At 39.2% G+C, this 27,478-nt stretch overlaps 1 protein-coding gene across 1 annotated transcript in view; it reads left to right on the forward strand.

Moving 5' to 3' along the window:
• Nucleotides 1–15,482: 15,482 nt before the first annotated feature.
• The window catches only part of Snx3 (sorting nexin 3), a 47,575-nt gene continuing 35,579 nt past the window's right edge, over nucleotides 15,483–27,478 (forward strand). The window contains exon 1 of the mRNA XM_027928284.3: nucleotides 15,483–15,890. Coding sequence (XP_027784085.1) covers nucleotides 15,729–15,890 — 162 coding nt within the window. The 5' untranslated portion in view covers nucleotides 15,483–15,728. The remainder of the gene's footprint in view (nucleotides 15,891–27,478) is intronic.

A 27,478-nucleotide genomic window follows, 5' to 3' on the forward strand; every position in this document is an offset into this window, starting at 1 on the left:
GTGCACGGAGGACCGAGCTAGCTCGCAATAAACACCTCTTTGCTGCTTACATCAATTTTGGTCTCTGGTGGTCTTTTGGGGATCCCGAATTCGAGCATAACAATACATCTTCCATTCTTGAGATTCTCTACATCCTGGCTACTCAGTGTGGTCTGGGGATGATAATATTAGCACTACCCAAGAACTTGTTAGAAATGCAAAATCTCAGGCCTTGCTTCATAATTCCTGAATCAAAATCTGCATTTTTCAAGGTGATTTGTATGCATTTTGCTGTTTGAGAAATATTACTCTACAAAACATTGGTGATTTTTTTATTCAGAAAGTTAGAAATTCACCTTCTCAAGAGAAAGAACAGGCTGTCAGGCATAGTGGTGTTCCTGTAATCCCAGCAACTCAGGAGACTGAGACAGGAGGATCTAAAATTCAGGGCCAGACTCAGCAACTTAGTGAGGTCCTAAGCAACCCAGTGAAACTCTGTCTCAAAATAAAAAAATAAAAAAAGCCAGAAATGTGGGCTGGAGTTGTAGCTCAGAGGTACAGCACTTGCCTAGCATGCGTGGGGCACTGGGTTCGATCCTTAGCACCACATAAAAATAAAGTAAAGGTTTTGTGTCCACATACAACTAAAAAATAAATATATTTTTTTAAAAAGCCCAGAATGTAGCTCAGCAGTTAAGTGCCCCTGGGTTCAATATGGGTGGGGTGGAGAAAGAGGAGGAGAAGGAAGAAAAAAAGAGAATGCCTACAAGAGAGAAAAGGAATAGACTGGGCATGGTGGTGTATACCACCATTTCAGGAGGCTGAGGCAGGAGAATTGAAAGTTCAAGGCCAGCCTCAGCAATTTAGCAAGACATGTTTCAAAATAAAAAATAAAAAGGTTGAGGGATATAAATTCAGTGGTTAAAGTGCCCCTGGATTCAATCCCCAGTAACAGAGAACAGAAAAGCTTGGTTCCCAAAGGTCTGGTATCTGAGGATCTTTTTATTTCTACCCTGATCTAGATTTATACTAATTTGGTTTTACATGGTTGAAATCACTCACTTTATATTGTAATAGGGGTTCACTTGATACCTTGACTATATCCCTTGTGGCTTTGAAACTTACATATTTTTTTCCCAATCTTCTTTTCCTTAAACTTCTCCTTTCTGATCTCTCCTCCCTAACCTCGTTTTTTTTGGAATCACCCCTGTAAAAACCCCCTATTCCTGCCGATGGGCAAAATCACAGCCTTTGGGACAGGAGTCTTCTGTGTTTCTCCCTTGGTAGCAAAGCAATAAACCTTTTTTCCTTTTTCTCAAAACCTTGTCCTCGTTATTGGATTGGCACTGGGGACAAGGACTAAGCTTTTGGCACATTTTGATGCTGAAAGGGTTCTCCTAACCTCAACAGGAATCCTGTGTCACTGGGGTAGTTTTTGTACCAAGAAATTGATACCACTGGAGACAGAAATTGTTCATTGTCATGGCTGCCTTTGACTCTTCCAGACTTTGGATCCAGCATCTCTCTTGGAGGAGTCCCTTCTCTTCTAAACATAGGCTTGCGTTACTTTCCTTAATATGTTTAGCCATTGGCTAAGAACAGCCTCTGCCGAGTGTAGTTTTGGCGCCAATGCAGTAATGAATTTCAGAGCACGGTAGCTGAGGCCATAAGTTAATTATGCTTTCTGTAGTTAGAGATCTAAGAGGCACAATCTCATGGCTACTACTAAGAGTAAGAAGAAGATTTAAAAAAGAATAATTGATGGAGAAAATTTTGAAAAAAGAGAAGGTGTTAAAAAAAGCAAGAGAAGGTGTTAAATAAAATCAGCTGTGTACTGTTTGATTTATCAATATATAAAGGTCACTAAATCACAAAACATATAACAGAGAACTTGTGTATGTTTTAGAATAGTCACTTATAAAGCCTCCTGGGGTAGGGAATAAGACCCCTCAAAGGGCATGATTAAAAGAAAAAAGATGGTCACTAAACTCCCTCACCTATTAAGAGTGAGGGTCAAGTTACTAGTAGGCTCATTTTGCTGAGAGGGAAATGAAAGGGCTTGGTCTTTCTGACTCCTGCTTCTAGCAACATTTAGCCTCTTGTCTAAATAAAACTGAACAAATATACAAAAATCAGTGTAAAGATGTGTTCACCTAAAGTATTTGCTTCCCAGAGATAGCAAACTCATGGTACAGAGAGCAACCCATGTGTTGTATTAATTTCTCCCTTACAATGGAAATAAAAGGTCACTTTAGTGTTTGTGTTACTAGGGATTGAACCCAGGGGTGCTTTACCACTGAGCAACATCCACAGTCACCCCCATTTTTATTTTGAGAGAGTCTTGCTAAGTTGCTGAGGCTGGCTTCAAACTTGTGATCTTCCAGACTCTGCCTCCCTCCCAAGAAGCTAGGATTACAGGCATGCACCACTGTGTCCGGCTAGTGGTTAGCATTGACAGAAGGCAACTATCTGATATGCTACTAGAATAAATCAAGATGAAAAGGACCTTGGGGTTCAGGGTATAGCTTAGTGGTAAAGAATGTGCTTAGCATATGTGAGGTTATGAGTTTGACCACCAGCACCACAAAAATAAAAAATAAGAAGGGCCTTTCATGGGTCCAGTCTCAAAGGACCTCAAACAACATTAATGGCATCTCCAAAGTTGTATTATATGCATTTATGATTCTTTTGACATCAGCTTGGTTGGTTTGTTTGCTTAAGAGATGGGGTCTTGTTAGTTGCCCAGTCTGATGCCAAACTCCTTAGCTTGAGCAATCCTCCCAATTAAGGCTCCAAAATAGCTTGGACTACACATGCACACCATTGCGTCTGGGTATTTTAATGGTAGTCCACTTTATGCTTTGAATATAGACCTTGCTGCTCTGCAACTGCAACTTATTTTTTAAATGGCTATGTTTCTTTTCCTCTTTCCCTCCTCCCTAATCCCCCGATCCCTAATCTCAGGGGAAACAGGATTACCTTTCTTCTCTCCTAAGCAGGGTTATCTGTCCTTTATTATTATTATTAGGTACCAGTGACTGGACATAGGTGTGCTTAACCACTGAGCCACATCCCTAGTGTTTTTTGTTTTGAGACAGGGTCTCACTAAATTGTTTAGGGCCTTGCTAAATTGCTGAGGCTGGCTTTGAACTTGCAATCCTCCTGCCTCAGCCTCTGGAGAGCTGCTGGGATACAAGCATGTGCTACCATGCCTGGCAAGTTATCTGTGCTTGAGCGCACACCAACCACAGGAGTTAAGTAGTTCAGTCGTGAGGATAGCACCACAAAGTTTAAGAAATTACTATCTCCCAAATTAACAAGTATACAACTCTGGACAGAGAACATGTGAAACATTGCCTTTGATTCAACTTTTTAAAAAACTGTTCCTTGATAGGCAGAACCACAGTCTCTGGGACAGAAGTCCCCTATGTTTCTTCTTTCTTGCAAAGCTATAAAACTTCTTTTTCCATTTTTCTCAAATCATTTCCTTGTTATTAGATTGGCATTAGGAACAGAGATCAAGCTTTCAGTAACAGTATCTAACAATTCAATTCAATTCTGACATTGACTATTGGAAATTAGGGCAGATTGACAGGTTAAGGGTCAGTCCCAGATGCCTATTGAAAATGGGAAAATGGGATGTTCTACACAGTTGACTACAGATTTGGGAAGTCTCATAAACTTTCCCCTCAAATTCAAAAATTTGACTCATAGAACTCAGGAAAATACTTAAATTTTCTGTTTATTATAAAGAATACATGGCTGGGGTTGTAGCTCAGTGATAGAGCTCTTGCCTAGCATATGTGAGGCACTGGATTCGATTCTCAGCACCACATATAAATATATAAAGTCCAATGATAACTAAAAATAAATAATAAATAAATAAAGATATAACTCAGGTTCAGTACCGAGTGGCTTTGTGGAGTGTTGGTGTGCTGCTTTACGGCTGAATCGTGGTGACTGGTGGTTGGCAGCCTCTTCACATTCAATAACAGGTACTGGCCTGAAGAGTTTTGGATCTGGTCAAAATGCAGATCTTTGTGAAGACCTGACTGGCAAGACCATCACCCTGGAAGTGGAGCCCAGTGACACCTGACTGGCAAGACCATCACCCTGGAAGTGGAGCCCAGTGACACCATTGAGAATGTGAAGGCCAAGATAGAGGATAAAGAAGGCAGAGGCTCATCTTTGCAGGCAGGCAGTTGGAAGATGGCCGCACTCTCTCTGACTACACCATCCAGAAAGAGTCCACCCTGCATCTGGTCCTTCGTCTGAGGGGTGGCTGTTAATTCTTCTGTCTGCATTCATGGTGTGCAGTGATAGTATTATGCTGCACATAGCCATTTGCCCCAATATAAGTTTAGAAATTACCAGTTTCAGTAATAGCTGAACTGTCCAAAATGTTAATAAAGTTCTGTTGCATGGTAGCAAAAAAAAGATATAACTCAGGAATAGCCAAATTGAAGAGATTCTTAGAGCGCTCACGTTCCCCCCCAGGAGCACATCTTTCCCAGCCAGCACATTAGTATGTTCACTAATTTGGAAACTCAATCTTGAGAGTGTTGTGTTGTGTTTTGTTTTGTTTTGTTTTGCTGATACCAGAAATTGAAGCCAGGAATGCTCTACCATTGAACAACATCTCAGCACTTTTTATTTTTTAAGACAGGACTTCGCTAAATTGAGGAGGCTAGCCTTGAATTTACAATCCTGCTTCAGCCTCCCAAGGAGCTGGGATTACAGGCATGCACCAATGAGTCCTGGAAAGGTTATCTGTGGTATATTTCAGATAACATCTGGAAGCTGGCCTCAGAAGACTAAAGACCTTTAGTCCCTTTTCTCTGGTGATTAACCTTTCCTAGTTAATGAGACAACAACTGCATTCCTTCTGGGAAGACGGGTTCAGGGGAACCCTTTGCTTTGGGAGACAGTAAGAGACAGGACAGCTGGCACAGTGACCCATGCCTGTAATCTCAGGGGCTTTGGAGGCTGAGGCAGGAGGATTGCAAGCCTCAGCAATTTAGCAAGGCCCTCCGTAATTTAGCGAGGCCATCTTCAAATTAAAAATTAAGCCATGTGTGGTGGCACATGCCTGTAATCCCAGAGGCTCAGAAGGCTGAGGCAGGAGGATCGAGAGTTCAAACCCAACCTCAGCAATTTAGCGAGGTGCTAAGCAAATGAGTGAGATCCTGTCTCTAAATAAAATACAAAAAAAAAAAAAAGGGTTGGGGATGTGGCTTAGTGGTTAAGTGTCCCTTAGTTCAAACCCAACCTCAGCAATTTAGCGAGGTGCTAAGCAAATGAGTGAGATCCTGTCTCTAAATAAAATACAAAAAAAAAAAAAAAGGGTTGGGGATGTGGCTTAGTGGTTAAGTGTCCCTTAGTTTAATCCCCAGTTCAAAATAAATAAATAAATAAAAGGGCTGGAAATGTAGGTCAGTGGTTCAATACCTGCCCCCCTCCAAGGAAAAAAAAAAAAGGGAGACAGAAAGACAAGACAGTAGGGTGGGGTAGTCAGAGAGAAAACTTGAGATTGCTCCTATGGTTCAGTCACCATATTTTGGGTTTGGGGATATAGTTTTCACAGCCCCGACACTACCGAGAGCCTCTCCTTGACCAAAGTTTAGTTAACTTTGAGCTTTCTTCTCTACATCTTTATTTTGGCTTTCCATGTTCATCCTTGCTGAGTCCAGTAACAGCAAGAATCTAACTAAATTAGTTTAGAAAGAACCCTCATCCTTGATATCTGATAAAATTGTTCATCTCCCATCTGTTTTGTCTAAGTCCTTGGCCTGCCTTTAGCAATAATCCTGTTAGGTTGGTTTAGCAAGAATCCTCATACCTTGATGATTCCTGTTAGTAATTTTCCATCCACTGATCCCCTCACCCTGTTTCTTGGCTATAAATCCCCATTTGTCTTTGCCGTATTTATATCATGAGCCCATTCTCTCCCTCTGATTGTAATATTTATGACCCCTATTGCAATGATTTTTTTTAATATTTATTTTTTAGTTGTAGGTAGACACAATATTTTTATTTCATTTTTATGTGGTGCTGAGGATTGAACACAGTGCCTCACATGTGCTAGGTGAGCACTCTACCACTGAGCCACAACCCCAGCCCCTGCAATAATCTTTTTTTTTAATATTTATTTTTTTGTTTTAGGTGGACACAATATCTTTATTTATTTTTATGTGGTGCTGAGGATCGAACCCAGTGCCTCGTGCATGCCAGGCCAGCATGCTACCACTTGACCCACATCCTCAGCCCCTGCAATAATCTTGAATAAAGGTCTTTCTTGCCATTTTAATTCGGAAGCTGTTAAAGGATTTCCAGGTACAGTGGCACACTCCTGTAATATTTATTTTAGCTACTCAGGAGACTGAGGCAGGAGGATCACAAGTTCAAGGCCAGCCTTGAGGACTTATCTCAAAAAATAAAAAGGTTGGGGATGTGGCTCAGTGGTAGAGCACCCCTGGGTTCAATCCCCAGTAACAGAAAAGGAAGGAAGGAAGGAAGGAAGGAAGGAAGGAAGGAAGGAAGGACAAATGAACAACAATCTGAAAAAAAAACAGGCAAAGGATTTGAACAATTAGGATACATGCACACACACACAAAGGAAACATGAATGGCTAGTAAACATGTGAAAAGATGCTCAGTTGTATTCAAAATAAGAAAAATACAAATAAGGATAGTTTATTAGGCAATGTGGTTGTGCGTGCCTGTAATCCCAGCAATTCAGGAGTCTAAGGAAAGTGGATTCCAAATTCAAGTCTCAGCAACTTGGTAAAACCCTGTTCCAAAATAAAAAATAAAAAGGACTAAGGATATAACCCTGTGGTAGAGCACCTGTGGTTCCAATCCCCTGTACCAGGGGAAAAAAAAGGATAATTTTCAGATTAGTAAAGATAAAAAATTTATAACATATTGTGAAATGAAGCCACAGACCCACATGCATTTCCATACAATGTTAAACAGAGTGTCAATAAGTAAAACTTGCACAGAAGGAAATTTTGCAATATCCTCAAAATTATAAATGTGTATATGTTCTGACCTAGTAATTCCTTTTACAAGAATTTATCCTGCAAATATATTTCCATTTGTGTGCTATGACTGGCATAGTCAAGGTTATTCATTTAACACTATCATAGTGAAAGACTAATATTACCATATATATCTGACAGTAGAGTACAAATTAAACATGTCACATCATAATGGAATACTTTGATACTGTACAAATGTAAACTATTCATCTGTTGACCTATCTATCTATGTATCTATCTATACCATTAAAGAAGGCAAGGTGCAAAAGTACTGTGGGTCCTATGGTACCATTTGTTATATATGTGTGTATGGATGGATATATATATACACATATACAAATACATGTTAAATATATGTACACATATATTGTACCTGCTAGAATATTTCTAGAAGGATACAAAGATAAGAAACTAGGAATACTGGCTATTAACAGAAAAGGAAACTAGAAGATGGCTGGAGATAGCAAGGGATTAAAGGCAGATTTTTTAATGAATGCCATTAAATACATTTTGAACTTTAAGTCATGTAAATACTTTAAAATTTAACAATCTGAGCCAGATGAGGTGGCACATACCTGTAATCCCAAGAAGGCTGATGCAGGAGGATCACAAGAAAGGCCCTGTCTCAAATTAAAAAATAAAAGGGCTGAGGATGTAGCTCAGTGTTAAAGCACCCCTGGGTTCCATCCCCAGTACTGAAAAAACAAAACAAATCAAAATTTTAAATTAACAAACTGGGTTGGGTATGGTGAAATACACCTATAATCTCAGTGGCTTTAGAGGCTGAGGCGGGAGGATTGCAAGTTCAAAGCTAGCCTCAGCAATTCAGCAAGGCCCTATGCAATTTAGTGAGACCCTGTCTCAAAATAAAAAATAAAAAGGCCTGAGATTGTGGCTCAGTGGTTAAGAGCCCCTGGGTTCAATCCCCAGCAACTCCTCCCACCCCCACCCCCCAAAAATGAGGCTGTTAAGAATAGCCTCAGCAATTTAGTGAGACACTGTGTCAAAATTAAAACAAAAAATAGGGCTGGGGATATAGATCAGTGTCCCTGAGTTTAATCCTCAATACTGAAATCAATAAATTAATTAATTAACAAACTGTGTCTGGCATGGAGGGCCATGCCTGTAATCCTAGTTACTTCAGGAACTGAGGCAGGAGGATCAAAGTTTTTGTTTGTGTGTCTGTTTTGTGGTACTAGGGATCAAACCCAGGGGTGCTCTACCACTGAACTACAATCCCAGCTCTTTTTATTTTATTTTGAGAAAGGATCTTGCAAAGTTGTCCAGGCTGGCCTGGAGTTCAGTGGATAAAAAGTGTAAGACAAGCCTGGGCAACTAACTTAGTGAGACCTTGTCTCAAAATGAAAAATAAAAAAGAGCTGGGAGTCACTAGGTGAGGTGGCTTAGACCTATAATCTCAGTGATGCAGGAGGCTGAACCTGAAGGATTGCAAGTTTGAGACCAGCCTCGGCAATTTAGTGTAAGCAACTTAGCAAGACTCTATCTCTAAATAAAAAAATAAAATGGAGTGGGGATGTAGCTCAGTGGCAAAGTGCCCCAGGTTCAATCCCAATACCAGAAAAAAAGGAAAAAAAAAAAAGAGGTATAGCCCAGTGATACAGTGTCTCTGGGTTCAATTTACCTCCCTCAATAAATAATAAATAAAACTAACAAACTAGGCTGGGGATGTGGCTCAGCAGTAAGTAGTGTTTAGTATGTATGAAGTCCTGGTTTTAATCCTTAGCACAGCGGCTGTGGATGTAGCACAGTTGATAAGAGTGCTTGCCTTGCATGTGTAAGTCCTGGGTGGTTCAATCTCCAGCACCACCAAAAAAAAAAAAAAAAATCTATAAATTCACAGCACAACAAATAGCAATAGTAATAAAATTAGCTATCATAACACAGTACTTATAATTTTCTCAAAACCACAGTTGAATATGACAGATTCTCAAAAACCAGAAATGGAGTTCTAGGAATAACTCTTATTATAAACAATCTTTTGCTGGTAATATGGAGTATACTGAATTTCATGGCTTTTACTTTATGCAGCAAAAATGATGGTTACCTGCTGAGAGTATAGAAGAGGAGTTTGAAATGTGAAAACAGGAAAAAATAAGGGATTTCTGAGGTGTATTAAAGGGTCAACTAAAGTCAGAAACCATAAATTTGCTTAGGTGCCAGTTCATTTGGCATTTTTTTCAGGAATGCTCAATACCTGGGAATAGGATTTTAGGAAGTGGGTCAGGGTGTGATAATTAAGATGTTTTGAATTGGAAAAATGATATAAAAGAGCCTAAGCTGGCCCGTAAGAAGTCGACAGGTTTCTAGATTTGTCACAATTCCAGAGTAGGACTCTTTGGAGTCCAGCTGCTTTGGTTTTGTGGTTTTCTTTAGAGGTGATTAGATTTGGGGTAGTGATACATAGAATCAAGCTCCCAAGTTATGGGTTGTTAAAACAGATCCTGAAAAGACTCATTAAAATGAAAATTATAATTCCCAGCACCCCAAAATAGAAAATATAAACTCTTTCATCAGGCAGCACCTCTTTTGCCTATAAAAAGTATTTGTGGGAAATTAAATTACTATCAGATGACTGGTCAGTGAGCTCAGAAGAAAGAGGTATTGATAATCATGATGAAAAGACACAGCAAATAGTTAAAATCTAAAACATTCCTCAAGTGATACTCATGTTAGGGTGCCCCCAGTAATACTATCCCACTGACAAATTATTTTTCTAGAATTAGACCATTTACAAAAACAAACTTGATTAGTATTCTCTGCAACATTTTAGCCCATCCTTTAGAAGATGCTCATCAACCTGGTATATATCTTTTTACACTATTCTTTATGCACATTCAAAAATGTATGATTATATAAATCATATTTTACCCTCCATTAGGGGCTGAGATACAGCCCCTAAATGACTGTGTATTATCATTAGTGAATTATCTACATGTACAAACACAAAAGATAAAGAATCTTTTTAGATCTTCACTGATATTTTTTTCTCTTAGAGATTTACCCTTTTCCTTCCCAGAGCAATGCTTTCCTGTGCATATTGTGAAGTAAAGATAGAAGATGCAGCAGAAGAGGTTCAAAAGGAGGTGGAGTTGGCTTTTTGTTTAGGAGAACCAAGAGGAAAGAAAAAGGTTTTGAGATTAGAGGGGTGAACAGGTAAGGTTTCTAAGGATGTGCAGAAGGAAGTGGAAGTTATGGAAATAGTGAGCAGACCCGAAAGGACACGGACACGGAAAGCAGGGCTCACTAGGAAAGCAGAGTCAGCCTGTAGGGTCCCTGTGAATGGGTACTGAACGTGACCTTGGTTCTGCAACAGCATGATCATTCATTCCTCTCTTGTAGTTAGAGCCCTTTTTTTGGTGATGGCTTTAATATTAGTGTTTCATTCCTTCTGATTATTCTACATGGTCAGCCTTTGTAGATTTTACCTAAATGACTCAGTTTCTCTAAGAACCAGATTTTAGTTTTGATCATCTCTGTTGGTTTTTATTTGTTTAATTCCTTGCTTGCTTTTTTTCAACATCTTTATTATGCCCCTTATTCTATATTTGTTTCTTCCGTGCTCTTTTCCTAGCTTTCTGAGTTGACTGTTTAATATCTTTATGTTAACTTTTTAAAGAAATGCATGTTACATTATAAATCTCTGAGTGCTGCATAAAAGACAGTAAAATCAGTTGCATTTTGCTAATTTATAAATATTTCAAAATTCTAATTTTTATGAATTAGAATGTAGAGTACTTGCCTCAGATACATAAGGCCCTGGGCTCAATCCCCAGCACCACATACACACAAAAAAGTATGAATATAAATGGACATATATACATTGATAGGGCTTTGTTTACCCAAATGAGAGCGTGGCTTTTTTTTTTTTTTTTTTTTTTTTTTTGACAGTACTGGGGATCAAACTGAGGGCCTCAGGCACAGTAGAAAAGAGCTCTACCACTGAGCTACATCCCCTGCTCACTCCTTTTCTTGTGTTTATGTGATTTGGGAGTAGAACCCAAGGTCTCCAGAGTGTCAGGAAAGCAGCACAGCACTCAGCCACACACTACAAAAGGATCATGGTTGATAGAATATTTTGTAATCTTCATTTACTAATATGGATAATTCTCTTCCAATTCCAATTATAAAAAAGACATTCTAATATTCTGCTAAATAAAGCCAGAACTAACTTATTTGCTTGATTATATCATTTACCACTGTTTGACTATACTATAATTCAAACATTTTCTTATTAAAAAAAAATTTTTTAGTTGTAGATGGACACAATTCCTTTATTTTTTTTATTTTTATGTGGTGCTGGGGATGGAACCCAGTGTCTCATGATGCTAGGCAACTGCTCTACCACTGACCCACAACCCCAGCCCCAAACATATTTTATTGATGAGCCTTCAATCTGTTTCCAGATTTAGCCATTACAAAGATGCAAAACACTTTTCTGCATTTATTTCCTTACTTAGCATAGTTTTTCTTTCTTTTTTTTCTTAACACTGGGGACTGAACTCAGGGCTTTGCATATGCTAGGCAAGTGCTCTGTCACTGAGCTACATTCCAGCCCTTTTTATTGTTTGAGGCAGGATCTCACTAAATGTCCCTGGCTAGCCATAAACTTACTTTTTTGTTGAGGGGGCTAGGGATTGAACTCAGGGGCACTCAACCACTGAGCCACATCCCCAGTGCTAATTTGGGTCTCACTAAGTTGCTTAGCACCTCACTTTTGCTGAGACTGGATCCTCCTGCCTCACCTCCTTGGCTCCTGGGATTACACATGTGCAACACTGAACCCAGCTGGCCTCAAATTTCTGATGTTCCTGCCTCACCCTCTGGAGTAGCTGGGATTAAAGGCATGTACCACCACACCTGGCTTCTATCATGAGTTCTTATAGAAAGAGTTGGAATTTGGGGTCAAAGTATTCTAAATATTTAACTTATTTTCCCAAAATTAACAATTTTTCTTTCCTTTTGATAGTAAGTATTCTAATCTTTAATAAAAACTATCAAATTATTTTCCCCAAAATATGTCATAACTCCGATTCATGTCATGAGAGTATAAGTGCCTCTTTTCCTGTATTCAAACACTGCATGTTTCTCACCATTTGGATATTTTGCCAATTTGATATTTTAGTGTGTATGTACTTAATTAGTAAGTTTGAGCATAATAGGGTTTATCTAATTTATTTTTTGAGACAGTTTCCCTATGTTGCCGTGGTTTGTCTCTAACTCCTGGGCTCAAGTGATCCTCCTGCCTCAGTCTCCTGAGTAGTTGGAACTTCAGGTGAGCACCACCATGCCCAGACAGGGATTTTTTTTTTTTTTTTAATATCAGGCTTTACTATCCTACATATTATATATGAATTTCTCACTTTTACTATATAATGCCTTTGGCTATATAGTTTTTTTCTTTAAAAATGTATGTACTTAAATGACTTTATAGCTTTTTTCCAACACCGTTTAGGAAACCCTTCCTGAGCTCAAGATAATACAACTTTCTCTTAAATTTTCTTTAATTCTATCTGGAATTTTTTCATATATGGTAAAACATAGGGGACTAGCTCTGTGTTGCCCCTGGATATTCACCTGTGCCAGCATCATTTTCCCAATTAATTGAAATGCGGCTTTTGTTAAATATCATGTTCTTTGTTGTGATTTGTTTCTGTATTTTATAATGAGCCCAAACCATACTTTGGTTTATAGTAGCTTTTTAGTAAGTTTTACTAATTAGTAAAACAAGTTTCCACTCATTAAAAAACTTTTATTATCTTATTTTCTTCAATATACAAACTTTTAAAAGGTGTTATCTAGGGCCATCCACCTGTCTTGGGCAAAGGGGAGGGTATCACCAATCATATTGTGATTCTAATTGATTAAATTATTAATTTAGGATGACATTTTTTGTTATGCCTCCCTAACCAGAACATGAACTTTTTTGTGTAGATTTTTTTAAATATTATTTATTTTTTAGTTGTAGTTGGACACAATGCCTTTATTTTATTTATTTTTATGTGGTGCTGAGGATAGAACCCAGGCCCTTGCACTCTAGGCGAGCACTCTACCGATGAGCCACAACCCCAGGCCTGTAGATTTTTTTTTTGAGACAGGATCTTACTGTATTCCTCAGGATGGTCTCCAACTCCTGAGCTCAAGTGATCCTCCTGCCTCACACCCTGTCAAGTTGCTGGAACTACAGGTGTGAACCATTGTGCCCAGCTGGTTTATGTCTTTAATAAAATTTCAGTTGTGTTTTGATAAGATTCTGTGCCTTCTTTTCTAGATATCGTACTTTTGGTTGCTGTTGTGAATAGGATACATGTATTTTTTTCTTGGCTTTTGATAATTTCCATCTCTATCTCAATTAGACATTCCCTAGACAAAGGAAAGCTATTAATTTGTTATTTTCATCCAGCTACTACATTCTCTTGTTAATTCTAGTAGCTTATCTTTTGGCAGTCCTTTGCAGTTGTTTTTCCACAGCAGATACTTGCTGCTGGCCAATGCTGCCCAGAGGGGCCTTCAAAGAACCAGACACTAGATTTCTATGAGTATACATCCATCAATGACAACACAATGGGGTGGTTCCTGGTCTCTTAGATCACATATACTTCACTTCAAAGAGTCTTTTTTAAATTTTTTTTAAAAATATTTTTTTTTCTAGTTGTAGATGGAGACAATATTTATTTATTTTTATGTGGTGCTGAGGATGGAACCAAGTACCTCACATGTGCAAGGCAGGCACTCTAGCACTGAGCTGCAGCCCCAGCCCTCAAAGAGTCTTTTATACACACTTAAGTTCACTGCTGTAATCATACCAATTAAGTTACCAACTGGTCTCCTGCATCAGGAGACAGCCCAAGCACATACTTACTCTCTTATTACTCTTCCTTCTTGAAAGACAGATGTACTCACAGATGGTTTCTCTGACCACATTACCTCAGTCACTATCACATTATCCAGTTTTACTTTCTTCAGAGCACCAAGCATACTGATAGGTATATTACTCATCAATTTATTTTTCATTCTCCAAGAGAGATTATATACTAGATTGTAATTGACTTATTTACCTTTTTATATCCAGTACCTAGAATTCGAACACCAGTAGGTCTTTTTCGAACAAATAATTGTTAAGTTTTCTGGAAAATAATCTACATCATGCTTAAGTAATTGTGTGTGTGTGTGTGTGTGATGCTGGGGATTGAACCCAGGGCCTTGTGCATGAGAGGCAAGCGTTCTTCAACTGAGCTATATCCCCAGCCCTGATCTTTTTTTATTTATTTATATGCGGTGCTGAGAATAGAACCCAGTGCCTCACACATGCAAGGCAAGTGCTCTACCACGGAGCTACAACTCCAACCCCTAAATACTTTTTTTCTTATTCCAACATTTCTTAGTGTTATCAAGAAGGTTGCTATAGTCTGGGTGCAATGGCATATGCCTGCAATCCCAGAAACTGGGAAAGCTGAGGCAGGAAAAGGACAAATTCAAGGCCAGCCTGGGCAACATATGGGGACTCTGTCTCAAAAAATAAGAAATAAAAAGGATCTAGGGATGTAGGTTAGTGGTAGAGCACCCCTGGGTTCAAACTCCAGCACCAGGAAAAAATAGCTATTATGAAATTTTTTTTCTGCTTAAGGGACAGATAAAAGTGATCAGAGTTACCGAAGTTTGTTATTTTTAAAATGTTGAAGTCATTGAGAGAAGAACTATTGAGGTAGAGATTGAAATGTATCCTATCTCAACGTTCACAACTTGCATTTTAGGATCTTTTTTCCATTTTTTTTATGAAGGCTTATTTAACTAAATATCAATGGTAGCAGACACATTTACCACTTCTTTCAAAACTTACGAGACTTCCTGGGAAACGAAAGAGTGCCAGTTAACCCAGAAGGATCCTCGAGGCAGCTTTCAACTTGTTCACTATCTTATTTTCTTTTAGAGAGCAGACATATCGCCGGTTTGACGTGCTTTGCTTCTGCTAGTTTTCAAAAACTCTACTCCCCCTTTTTACTGCCTTCGGTTTATCAATCTAGCCACAGGTCTGGTGAAACTCAGGCCCATGGCCAGACTATCTGAGGCATTAAAAACTACCTAGAGAAGCATTTTCAGGGGTTCATTGTGGAGCGGTGGGAATGTTAGCTCATGGTTGGATATGTTTTGTTTACATTTGCGGTCCTACCACCCCTACCTTGCGGTTTAACTTTTGCCCCCAAATCTCCAAGACCGCTCAGACCGTTTCCGGCGCCCAGCGACCCCCGCGCCCGGTCCAGACAGGCACCGGAAAACCGGAAGCTCCTGCCCCCGGGCGTCTGGCCCTTCAGTATGCGGGCCCCTCCCGGCGGCGCGCTCGCCCGGTGCATTGTGGGCACTGTAGTTCGTTTTGAACCCGCTAGCTACACGTCCCGCGACGCTGCTTGTACTCAACCCCTTGTGGGCAGTGCCCCTCCCGGTCCTCAGCCGGGCTTCCCGGGCCGGGACGCGGCGTTCTGGCGGGTCAGCTGTTTTTCCCCAGGCACAGAGGCGGAAGCTGGAGGGACGTGGGGTGGAGCTTCGCGAGCGGGGTGAACGCCCGTTCTACGTGCTCGTTCGCTTCGCGACCGCTGCGCGCGAGGCCCGTGTCCCCGCGGCGGGCGGCAGCGGCGGCGTCTGTGGAACGCGGAGTGGGCGGAGGGAGCCCGCGGCGGCTGCGGCTACAGCGAAATGGCGGAGACCGTGGCGGACACCCGGCGGCTGATCACCAAGCCGCAGAATCTGAATGACGCCTACGGGCCGCCCAGCAACTTCCTCGAGATCGATGTGAGCAACCCGCAGACCGTGGGGGTCGGCCGGGGCCGCTTTACCACCTACGAAATCAGGGTCAAGGTGAGACCATCTTTCGGCTCAGCCAGGAGACCCCTCACACCCGCTCTGGTCGCCCCCTCTGGATCAGGAGCGGATCCCCTGGGCTGGCCACTGCCGCCCAGGCCAAGACCCCCGGGAGACGCAGTGGTAGCCTTGCGTGTGGGCTGGGGTCGTAAGCCCGGGCCCCGGTTGTATAGGTTGTAGGGGGGCTGCGGTACTCGAGAAGGTGCTGGAAGAAGAGGGAGTGGGTTGAGCTCTGCTTGCCCCTCTAGCAGCTGATCTGGGAGTGACATTTGAGTTGGAAAGGGGTAGATCTTTCCAGAACACAGTCCTTCACTGGGAAGGGAGTTAGGTGTGACTAAGAAAGGGGTTTGCGCAAAGTTGAAGCGTTTCCTTTCGTTTTCCTGGAGACTTCCCAGAGATGACCAAGTCAAGCTGGTTGTTCCAGGGCCGCCTCAAGCAACCATAATAACCTAGGTTGCACACTCCTAGGAGAACTTGATGATACTTCACAAAAACCTGACAAATTTTTAATAGGACTGAGCCAGGCGTGAACAGTGATTGGAAATGGTTGACTAGCATTCTTGGCTGTCAATCTTGCTAAAGGCTGAGGTGTGAGAAATGTCGCCTACCTCATGACCAAAGCACAACTGCTTTAAGAAAAGCCTGTTCATTTAGGGATCTTGCTCTCTTAATTTCAAGATTTGCACTTAACTGAATGAAGGAATCAATTGAAGTAGAAACACACTCTCATAATTTCATAACTAGTACTTGTTGGGAAAAGTAATTCAGATGATTTGAAAGATGTTAATTGAGAATAACGCTTCAATTTCACTCTGGTTCAGGATTAAAGATATTGCCCATGTGTAGAAGTGTGTTTAAAAATTAATTACATTACACTAATTCAGCTGTTAAAGACAACAACAAATTATTTAACATTAAGCATAAAATGATTGTGGTATTAGATTAACCAAAATTTGCATAACAAATTATTTAAATTTAAGTGGAGTAATTTCTTATTAACATCTGCAACTTATTGTGTGTTAAATATACAACATAAAATTTATCATCCTAACCATTTTTAAGTACCCAGTTCTTTAGTGTTGAGATATTCACATTGTGAAACTTAGGCTCTTTTAAAAAATGATTATTATGCTGTTAGTGTTGAAAAAAAGTTAATCATCAAACTTTAGCAAAAAGATATGAACTAATGGTTGAATGTTACAAACCCTCCTTATCTCTTTGTGAATGTAAAGTATGAACCATAAGCTATCTTGTTAAGGGAAACCGAAAAATTCGAGCTCCAGTATACCCAGAGAAATAGTTGAAAATAAACCTAGTGAAAAAGTGAGTATTTTTTTTAACTTTAGAAATAATTTTGCATTGTTTTTATAATATGGCAGATGGTTCTCTAAAAAGAACTTCCTCTTTTGCCTTTATTCACTAGCACATTTTCCTTTTTTTTTTTTCTTGAGCTAAAACAAAACTTGGTATTCCTGTTTCTAAACTTCATAGCTAATACTTCCTGTCACACAATTGAGTTGGAATCTCCTGCCTACACTTCCTTCAAGTAATAACTTTGTGTTTATCTTGGTAAGTGCATTATTAAATAGATTCTAGTATGATAATTTAATCCCCTCTCTCTTTTTTTAGTACCTGGGATTGAACCCAGGAGTACTTAACCACTGAGCCACATTTCCAGCCCTTTTTATTTAGAGACAGGGTCTTGCTAAGTTGCTTAGGCTGGCTCTGTATTTTGGCAACCCTCCTGCCTCAGCCTCCTGATTTGCTGGGATCACAGGCATGCACCACCAGGACCAGCATACTCCTCTCTTTTTAAATATATCTGGTATCTTATTACCAAATAGTTGATATGACAAATGTAAATTGTTTATAAGTGTGGCCATTCTTATGGTTTAGAAAACAATTCTGAGACTCACTAGTGAGTTAGAGAATTAACAAATTATACACTTACTCTGGTATTTTATGTTTATGTAAACTAGTTTGCATGATAATGACTGTCATAAATATACGCGCCCCCCCCCCAAAAAAAAATTGAGTTTTTAATGCTTATGAAATGTGAGTTTTTCTTAGTATGTAATATGTTAACTTAAAACTGAGGGCACCATGTAGTAAGACATGAGGCCTTACTTAAGCAGCATGTGATTTTTGAGAGTAATTATAGTCTTGTATTAAGGTAGAATGGCCATGAGTTGAATAGGTTAATCATTTTGTAATTTTATTTATTGCTGCTTTTTTAAAAACTATTGCTGTTTTCCCTAGTTCCTACTGCCTGCCTTTTGCTATTGAATTTGCCACGTGGAAAACCATTTTATTCTTCAGAGTTTGGGCCCTTGAGCTATCTTACAGTTACTCTGTAATTCTGGTCTTGAGAAAAATGTTCAATTTTTACAGGATCTGATTGAAATTACTCTAATTCACAGGGTAATTTTATCTGGATGGTGGCACTTTAGAATGCAAGTTTCCCAATCTCCATTTATCTTTTTTGGTTTGAGAATAGTGTTTAAGACTATTAGGATCACTTGATTAGTATCTCTGGGCTTTTGAAAATAATTGGCACTGTGTTAATGTTTTTTTAAATTGTTCTAATGGGTAGGTACAGCAGAGCGCACCATAAATGATTAAAGGTTTAGGAAAGCTCAGGGTCTAGAATTATTTTGGCATATTAAAGAGAAGGCTGAAAGAGAGATATAGTCACTGTTTATGAAGTTTGTGCTATAATTTCAATTTTCTGGGGATTTTAAATTAAGATATACTGTTGTATCTGAAGACAACAATTTCAAGCAGGAGTGGAGGTAAAAGTCCTCTTGAGCTTTGAGATAGTCTTGAATTCAGAGAATAGATTTCTCACTGACTAGCAGGGCAAAGTACAGAATTAAAGCTCCACTTCCCCTTCTATGAAATAGATTTGATAATAATAGTACCTGCCTCCTAGGACTAAATGAGATAATAAACATAAAACCCTTTATAGCACGGTGACTAGCACATAGTACCCATTCAAAGGCTAGCTCTTTGTAAATACTAATATATTTTGAACTTAAGGCCAGTGATCCATTTAAATTTTCTGTATGTTAATATTCAGTTCAGTTACTAAAATTTTCTTTCCATGAAACCTACTTGGAGCCAGGTGTGGTGGTGTACACCTGTAATCCCAGCTACTCCAGACACTGAGACAGAAGGATCTCGAAAGTTCAACACCAGCCTAGATAACATAACCAGACCCTGTCTCAAAATAGAAAATAGCTGAGGTTGTAGCTGAACAGCAGAGTGCTTGCAAAGCATGTGCAAGGCCCAGGATACAATTCCCAGCACTTACGCACATGCACACGCACCATAAAAAAGAAGAAGAAACCTACTTGGTATGGAAGTATACCTTTCTTTTTTTCTTTTTTTGGTACCGGGGATTGAATCCAGGGTTACTTAATTGCTGAGCCACGTCCCCAGCCCTCTTTATTTTTTATTTTGAGACACTAAGTTGTTTAGGGCCACTCTAAGTTCTTTAGGGCCTAACTAAGTTGCTGAGGCTGGCTTTGAACTTGCTATCCTCCTGCCTCAGCCTCCTAAATTGCTGGGATTACAGGCGAGTGCCACCAGGCCTGCCTGGAAGTCTGTCTTTCTTGAGGTAAGTGTATAAAAAGAAGCCATCTTGTTTAGTAATTAAACAAATAGTCTTTTCAAGTTGAGCTTCAGGCCAGGCATGGTGGTACACACATGTGATCCCATTGACTTGGGAGGCTGAAGCAGGAGAATGAAAATTCAAGACCAGCCTGGGCAACTTAGTGAGGCCCTGCTTGAGAATAAAAAGGGCTGGGCATGTAGCTCAGTGGCAGAGCACCAGGGGTTCAATTCTCAGCACTATATAAACAAAATATGTTGACCTATATTAAAGTGTAAGACTAAATAGTAAAAATGAATAAAAAAAATTTTTTTTAAAGAGAGTGAGAGAGAATTTTTTTTTTTTTTTTAATATTTATATTTTAGTTTTCTGCCGACATAACATCTTTGTTTGTATGTGATGCTGAGGATCGAACCCCGGGCCGCACACATGCCAGGCGAGCGTGCTATCGCTTGAGCCACATCCCCAGTCCGAATAAAAATTTTCATAGGGAAGATTCTGTTCTAACCCAAGACATTCCTTAAAAAAATAGGGTGGGTATTGGTAATTAAAAAGTAGCCTTGGGCTAGGGATATAGCTCATTTGGTAGAGTGCTTGCCTCCTTGCATAAGGCCCTGGCTTTGCTCCCCAGCACCACCAAAAAAAAAAAGTAGCCTTGTTCTTTTATTTATTCACTCACTCATTCATTTTCCTAGTACTAGGGATTGAACCCAGTGGTCCTCTTTCACTGAGCTATAGCCCCATTTTGAGAGTCTTGCTAAATTGCCGAGGCTGGTCTTAAACTTGTGATCCTCCTGCCTCGGCCTCTCAAGGATCTGGGATTACAGGCATATGCCATCATGCCCACCTAGCCTCTTATTTTGAGTTATTAAGGGTTCTGTTCTATACTGTTAAGTTTAACAGAAAAGAACCAAGGCACAAAAGGTTGTCTTACCTAGAGTAACTTACCTAGTTAGTGCAAAAGCCAGGATTAAATTGAAGTATTCTGGTTTTGGTTCAGAAGTGGTCCATAGCTGCTGTTTATTTAATAAAAAATCAAATATTTTTAAAGCATTTGTATCTACAGCCTTATTTTTTAAAAAATTTTAATATTTATTTTTTAGTTTTCGGCGGACACAACATCTTTGTTTGTATGTGGTGCTGAGGATTGAACCCGGGCCCCACGCATGCCAGGCGAGCGCGCTACCACTTGAGCCACATCCCCAGCCCTGTATCTACAGCCTTATGTTGAGGCACTTTGAACTGTCTGAAACTTTTTGAAAGCAAAATCAGTGTTGGCACCCTGAGACTTAGGAGTTGACATAGCAGGTTAAGGTGCACCCAGGAAAAATTGCTAAAGAGAGCTTACTTATTAAACTTGTGCTCTGATGAGTGTGTTAACAGTTTGCTAGTGATGCTTATAATAAAAGGTGAGCTTTTTTTTTTTTTTTCTGCATAAAGCCAAGTGGAAGTGTCTTATCATTTGAGTACCTGTTATATGCAAGGCACTGTACATTTACATTCTTTTGCACATTCTCTCTCTATATATAATTCAGTCTTTGAGGTAACCAAGCAGAGTAGATAGATCCCTATTTTGCAGATGTAGAAGCTGAGGTCTCATTCATATAGATCCTCAACTCTTGTCTCCCTAATACAGAATCAGACCCAGAGCACTACCACTGAGCTACATTTCACAGCACCACGCCCCCCTGCGCATGAGAGAGAGAGAGAGAGAGAGCGCGCGCGGAGCTCAAGGGAGCACACCACACCCCGGCTCTTTTTGACATGATCTTGCTGAGTTGTCATTGCTGGCCTCAAACTTGGGATTCTCCTGGCTCAACCTCCTGAGGCAGCAGGAATATAGGGGTGCACTACTGCCCTGGCCTCCCTCCCTCATTCTTACTTTCTGTTCTGGTCTGAACTACTTTTATTTATCAACTAAGCTGAATTGGTTATATCCAGGTTATATACACTTCCTCCTTTGTTCCTTTAATAACCTCATCTAACTACTACTACTTTTTTTTTTTTTTACAGCACTCGGCTTTAATGTCCTCTTTTTAGAGATTTTGCTGATCCTTTCATTCTAAATTGAATTTGCTTCCTGTATGCCTTCATAGCCCTATTAGGATTGAGGTGCTTGTCTGTGTCTTCCTATAGTTCCTGTATCTTCCATTAAAAGCTCCCAGATGACAAGGGATGTCATAATTATCCTTACTCAACACCTGATACTGTGCTTGGCACATAGTGGACACCTATAAATAAATAAAGTTTAGGAAATTTAACTAGTCCAAGGTTACAGCTAGTAATGGCAAAACTGGGATTTAAATCTAAGTTTTCTGACCTTTAGAGCCCATATGTTTTTGTCCACCCTCACTGAACATTCAGATCACTTGGGGAGATTTTGAAACTGTTAAGATTCTTTTAGCCGGGCATGATAGCACATGCCTGTAATCCCAGTGATTTGGGAGGCTGGGACAGGAGGATTGCAGGCATACGCAATTTAGCAAGACCCTGTCTCAAAACATAAAGCCGGGTGTGGTAGTGCACATCTGTAATCCTATCTATAATCCTTGGGAAGCTGAGGCAGGAGGATAGAAGGTTCAAAGCCAGCCTCAGCAACAGGGAGGAACTAATCAGACCTTGTGGCTAAATAAAATACAAAATAGGGCTGGGGATGTGGCTCAGTGGTTGAGTGCCCCTGAGTTCAATCCCTGGTACCGTAAAAAAGTAAAGAAATATAAATAAAAGAAATTATTAAAAAGTAAATAAATAAAACATTTTTTAAAAAGGGCTAGGAATGTGGCTCAGTGGTTAAGTACCCCAGGGTTCAATCCTGCTACAAGGGTGGGTGGGGTAGCTCTTTTAATTGGATTAGATGATTTTGGATAGTAGGAGTTTAAAAAGTACTCAAGCAAGGGCACTTTATTATAGTTAGAATATCTCCTGGTATGCACCATGCTCTCTGTCTCACTGAGAAATATATGCAGTAGAGAAGCATGAGTAATTATTGGTAGCCTTGATACGGTTAAAGAAAAAAGCAGATTCTAAAATAATAATAATAAATACATGTTAAAAAAGCAGATCCTGACAGTAAAGAGGAAAATAATGAAGTTTGTCAAAGATGGAAAACTATTTTTGGAGAGGAAACAATTTAAATATTTAGCGGAAAGCACATTGACTTCTATAGTTTTAAGTTTGGGGGAAGAAGGAGAAGCATGGACTATACTCAGCTGAGCCAGATGTTTTTGCTCTTCTTGCGACATCCATGTCTGTGTCCCTGTATAACCATTAAAGTAAACCAGAAGTCAAGGAAAGAAAAGAATAAATCAATCCACTTTAAAAAGGAATCTTTTTATATTTTATGAATATTCCCACTCTATGCATTTTTGGAGGTGAATACCTCCAACTAAGGGGCACTTGATCACTGAGCCACATCCCCAGCCGTTTTTTGTATTTTACTTAGAGACAAGGTCTCACTGAGTTGCTTAGCACCTCACTTTTGCTGAGGCTGGTTTTGAACTCGGGATCCTCCTGCCTCAGTCTCCTAAGCCGCTTTGATTAGAGGTGTGTGCCACTATGCCCGGCTGGGCTGTATACACTTTTAAAGGAGAAAGTATAAATGAGAATGTCTCAAAACGCTTAACTTTTAGCTATCCTGGTGATAATACAGGTTTTCCTGTACTGTACTATTATTAGACATGCTGCTTCCATATAAGCAGAGCCAACAATTTTTTAAACATCACATAAGAAAGATGGTGTCCAAGAAAATCTTGGAACTGCTGTTTATTGATTTGATTCCTGAAGTAAAACACTTAAAGCTTTGAGCCAAAATTCTATTTCTTTAAATAAAATATTTAACTTAGAACCTGGCAATTTGAACATGTTAGTAAAATGTGATATTTACTGTGGCTTGCCAGAAAAGGTCCTGTCAATTAGGATACTGGCTAAATGTGGTGTAGAATGCTTGTAATCCCAGCGACAGGAAGGCTGAGACAGGAGTATCACAAATTCAGAGCCAGCCTGAGCAATTTAGTGAGGCCCTAAGAAACTCATTTAGGCCCTGTCTCAAAGTAAAAATTTTTAAAAGGGGCTGAAAATGTGGTTTAGTGGTTAAAGTGATCCTGGGTTCAATCCCCTGTGCCAAAAAATAAAAAAAATAAAGATTCAGTTTGGGTAAGTCTCACAGAGACCACAAATTAAAAAAGAGTTGTTCCCTCCCTGTGCCCCATGTGGAGAGGCCTCAGGCACAGTCCAGGGCTGGTACAGCTTGACTATGACTCCCCTAAAGTAACATCGACATTCTAGCCAGGGGAAGGACTTATTCTTGCACTGGAAGGACACAACCCTAGGAGTTGTTATCATTGCTACTTTTGTTCCATTGCCATGTGTTAACTATAGAGGAAAGTTTAGGCTAGCTGGGCAATTGAAGAAGGGAAGAAAAGAAGTTGTTTCTTGTCACAATAACAAATCTTTGGGATTTGCTCTTTTAGGATATTAGCTACATTCATATTATCTATACTTTCCCTTTATTTATTTATGTTGGTGCTGGGGATTGAACCCAGGGACCCTTAACCACTGAGCAACATCCCTACCCCTTTTTAAAATTTTTTATCTTGAGACATGGTCTCACTGACTTGCTTAGAGCCTCGCTAAATTGCTGAGGCTGGCTTTGAATTTGTGATACTACTGTCTTAGCCTCCCAAATCGCTGGGATTACAGGTCTGTGCCACTGGGCCTGGCTCTTTCCCTTTATTCTGATGCCTGCAATTACAGTATAGAGTAAGGTCATTGAATTTGGGAGAACTTGAATTGTCATAGTTTTGGTAATCTTAAATATGAATAAGTTTGATCCCTTCCTGGGAATTAATTTTGATAAGAAAAAAGTGTGTGAAGACATAGCATATCTGATAGGAGCATTTAGTAGTATTTAACTTTGGCCCACAGGTACTAAAAAATAGAGAGTTAACTTTTTTTGTCTTAAGTGTTTTAAACTATGTTGGGCTAGGTGTGGTGGTACGTAGTCTCATCTACACTGGTGGCCAAGATTAGAGGATCACTTGAGCCTACTAGTTTGAGACTAGCCTGGAGAACAGCAAACTCTTGTCTCCAGAAGAAGAAGTTTGCCAGTTCCTGGTGCAGAGTTTATGTAGCACTGAAGTACAGTAGTAGCTAGGTATGGTGGTGCACATCTGTAATTCCAGGTTCTAGGGAGATTGAAACAGGAGGATCTCAGCTTAGAGGCCAGCCTTAGCAATCTAACAAGACATTGTCTCAGAAATTAAAAAAGGGCCAGGTATGTAGCTCAGTGGGAGAGCACCCTGGGTTCAATCTCCAGTGCTGGAAAAAAAAAAAAAAAAAACCAAGAAGAAAAATGAAACACGATTATAATACTTATCCATGGTTTTATTCCCGTGGTTGTAGTTACCTGTAGTCAACAAGGGTACAGTACAATAAGATCTTGAAAGAGATTAAGATTATATTACTTTTGGGCTGGGTCTGTAGCTCAGTGGCAGAGCGCTTGCCTAACATGTGTGAGGCACTGGGTTTGATCCTCTGCACTACACAAAAATAAAGAAATAAAATAAAGGCATTCTGCTTCTCTACACCTACAAAAAACTTTTTTAAAAAAAGATTATATTACTTTTATTACAGTGTATATTCATATAACTTTATTGTTATAATTTTTCTAGTTTATTGTTAGCTGTTAATAATCTGTGCTGAATTTTTATATTAAACTTTATCATAGGTATGCATGTGTAGGAAAACAAGATAGCATATATAAGGTTTGGAACTTTCTGCAGTTTCAGGAGTCCACTGGGATCTTAGAACACATACCACAAGGAAAAGAGGGTCTGCTGTATTGAAAATCAAACTACATTGGGAGAATCTAATATCAAAACTGTTGGATTATGAAAAAGAAATCTTTCATCTTAGGAAGATAGTAGTAAATGAGGAAATAGTAGTTAATATAACCTAGTTTTTTGATCTTACATATTAATTAAATATTAAAAGGATCTTGCCTGGGGGTGTGACTCAGTGGTAGAATACTAGCCTGGCGTGTAGAAGGCCCTGGGTTTGAGCCCCAGCACAGCAAAAAATAAAATATTAACAGGATCTTAATGCACAGGCCTGTTACTGGGTACTGAATGAAATATTTGATGCCCGTTTTTCCTTTTAAAGACCCAGTTTTTTTTTTGTTGTTGTTGTTTTTTAGGTTTTTTATATATATTTTTTTAAAGACCCAGTTTTTGTATAGACTTGCTGCTGTTATTCTTTATATTGAGATCAGCTACAAGGATTTTTAGTTTTTTTTTTAATAAGATTTATGTTTTAGTTGTAGTTGGACACAATACCTTTATTTTATTTGTTTTTATGTGGTGCTGAGGATTGAACCTAGGGCCTCCCATGTGCTAGGCGAGCGCTCTACCACTGAGCCATAACTCCAGCCCGGATTTTCAGTTTATTAAGCTAATTTTCTCACTCAAAGCCTTTTATAAACTTCTTTGAATGACCATGTAGAAAAAAATTGAGGTTTGTGGTAGTTTAGTGTGATTCAGCAAACAAGTGGAAAAACTAAAGATGATGCCTGACAAAATTGATTGCAGTTAGTTTTAGCCAGGATCATTGTTTAAATATTTTCTAGCTCAGAATTAGTTTCTTATACCATAACCATTTACTATGTGGTGTTCATACATGTTAACCTCCTACACAATATGGCAGTGTGCCATTAGTGATTTTTAATCATTAATATGATTATAAATTATACAAATATTTTAAATAATTACATCAATATAGATTGCATGTAGATTACCTAGAGCATTGCTATAGGTAATTTTAATGTCTGAATTATAGAAAGGAATTTAAGTTGAAAATTGAGAAGCTGTGACATCAGCTATAAATGGAACAGTGTAATTAATTGGTAGAATTCTTAGTTTAGAAGGGCAAATGATATTGATATAAGTTGGAATAAATTATAGAGCTTTTTGCTTAGATATCAAGATGATTTTTTTAAATGTCGTACTTTTTTATACCTTTATTTAATTTATTTATATGTGGTGCTGAGGATCAAACCACATGCTAGGCAAGTGCTCTATCACTGAGCTACAGCCCCAAACCGTCAAGATATGATTTTTAACTGCAATGTTACTTGCCCAGTTTTTTTTTTCTCAACATGTTTTTTTTTTTTTTCCCCCTAACTAAATTTCTTGTTTGGACTGAGGTTGTAGCTCAGTGGTAGAGTGCGCGCCTACCATGCATGAGGCACTGGGTTCGATCCTCAACACCACATGAAAATAAACTAAAGATATTGTGTCCACTTAAAACTAAAAAAAATTAAAAAAAAATTTCTTGTTAGATTTGTTGACTTAAAATTTGAGTAGCTCATGTGGGCCACTTGCTTTATTGAGCACTTGGAATGCTGAGTTGAATAAAACTGACCGCTGCATTTATTAAATACATACCATTCTGAAATAGGACTACAAGATTTCTCTGATGATTGGAAAATCAAGTAAATAAACATTTAAGAACTGTTAAGTCTATGTCAGATACTATACTAGATGCCTAGCTGAGAGATGAATAAGACATGCTTTGCCCTTAGAAACTTAGAACACTGGAGGTAGGGAGAAAGGTAAATTCAATTCAGTTTGGTAATAATTGGTAAAAATATGCATAATGTGCTGTGGGAACCCAAATCTGCCCTCTGGGGCCAGGAATGTGAGAGCAGATGATGGGCCAGCAAAGAGAGCACCTTTTTGTCTTTTCTGTGCTTCATTGCCAGCATCTGTTGTCAGTGACCTACCCAAGTCACACAAAAATAATTCTGCATTCTGACCAGTAAGGACCCCTTACTACTGTCTGACTCAAACATTTCTCTCTCTTTATTTTACTTATAGGTTATATTTTGTTTAAAGCATCTCTTGAGTCTGCTATGTTCAGACAGTATGGTAGGCACTTGCCCTTGTATTTCCTTTGATATATTTTCTTCTTCTTCTTC

The sequence above is a fragment of the Marmota flaviventris genome, chromosome 6 (assembly GCF_047511675.1).
Source record: "Marmota flaviventris isolate mMarFla1 chromosome 6, mMarFla1.hap1, whole genome shotgun sequence".
Lineage (NCBI taxonomy): Eukaryota > Metazoa > Chordata > Mammalia > Rodentia > Sciuridae > Marmota > Marmota flaviventris.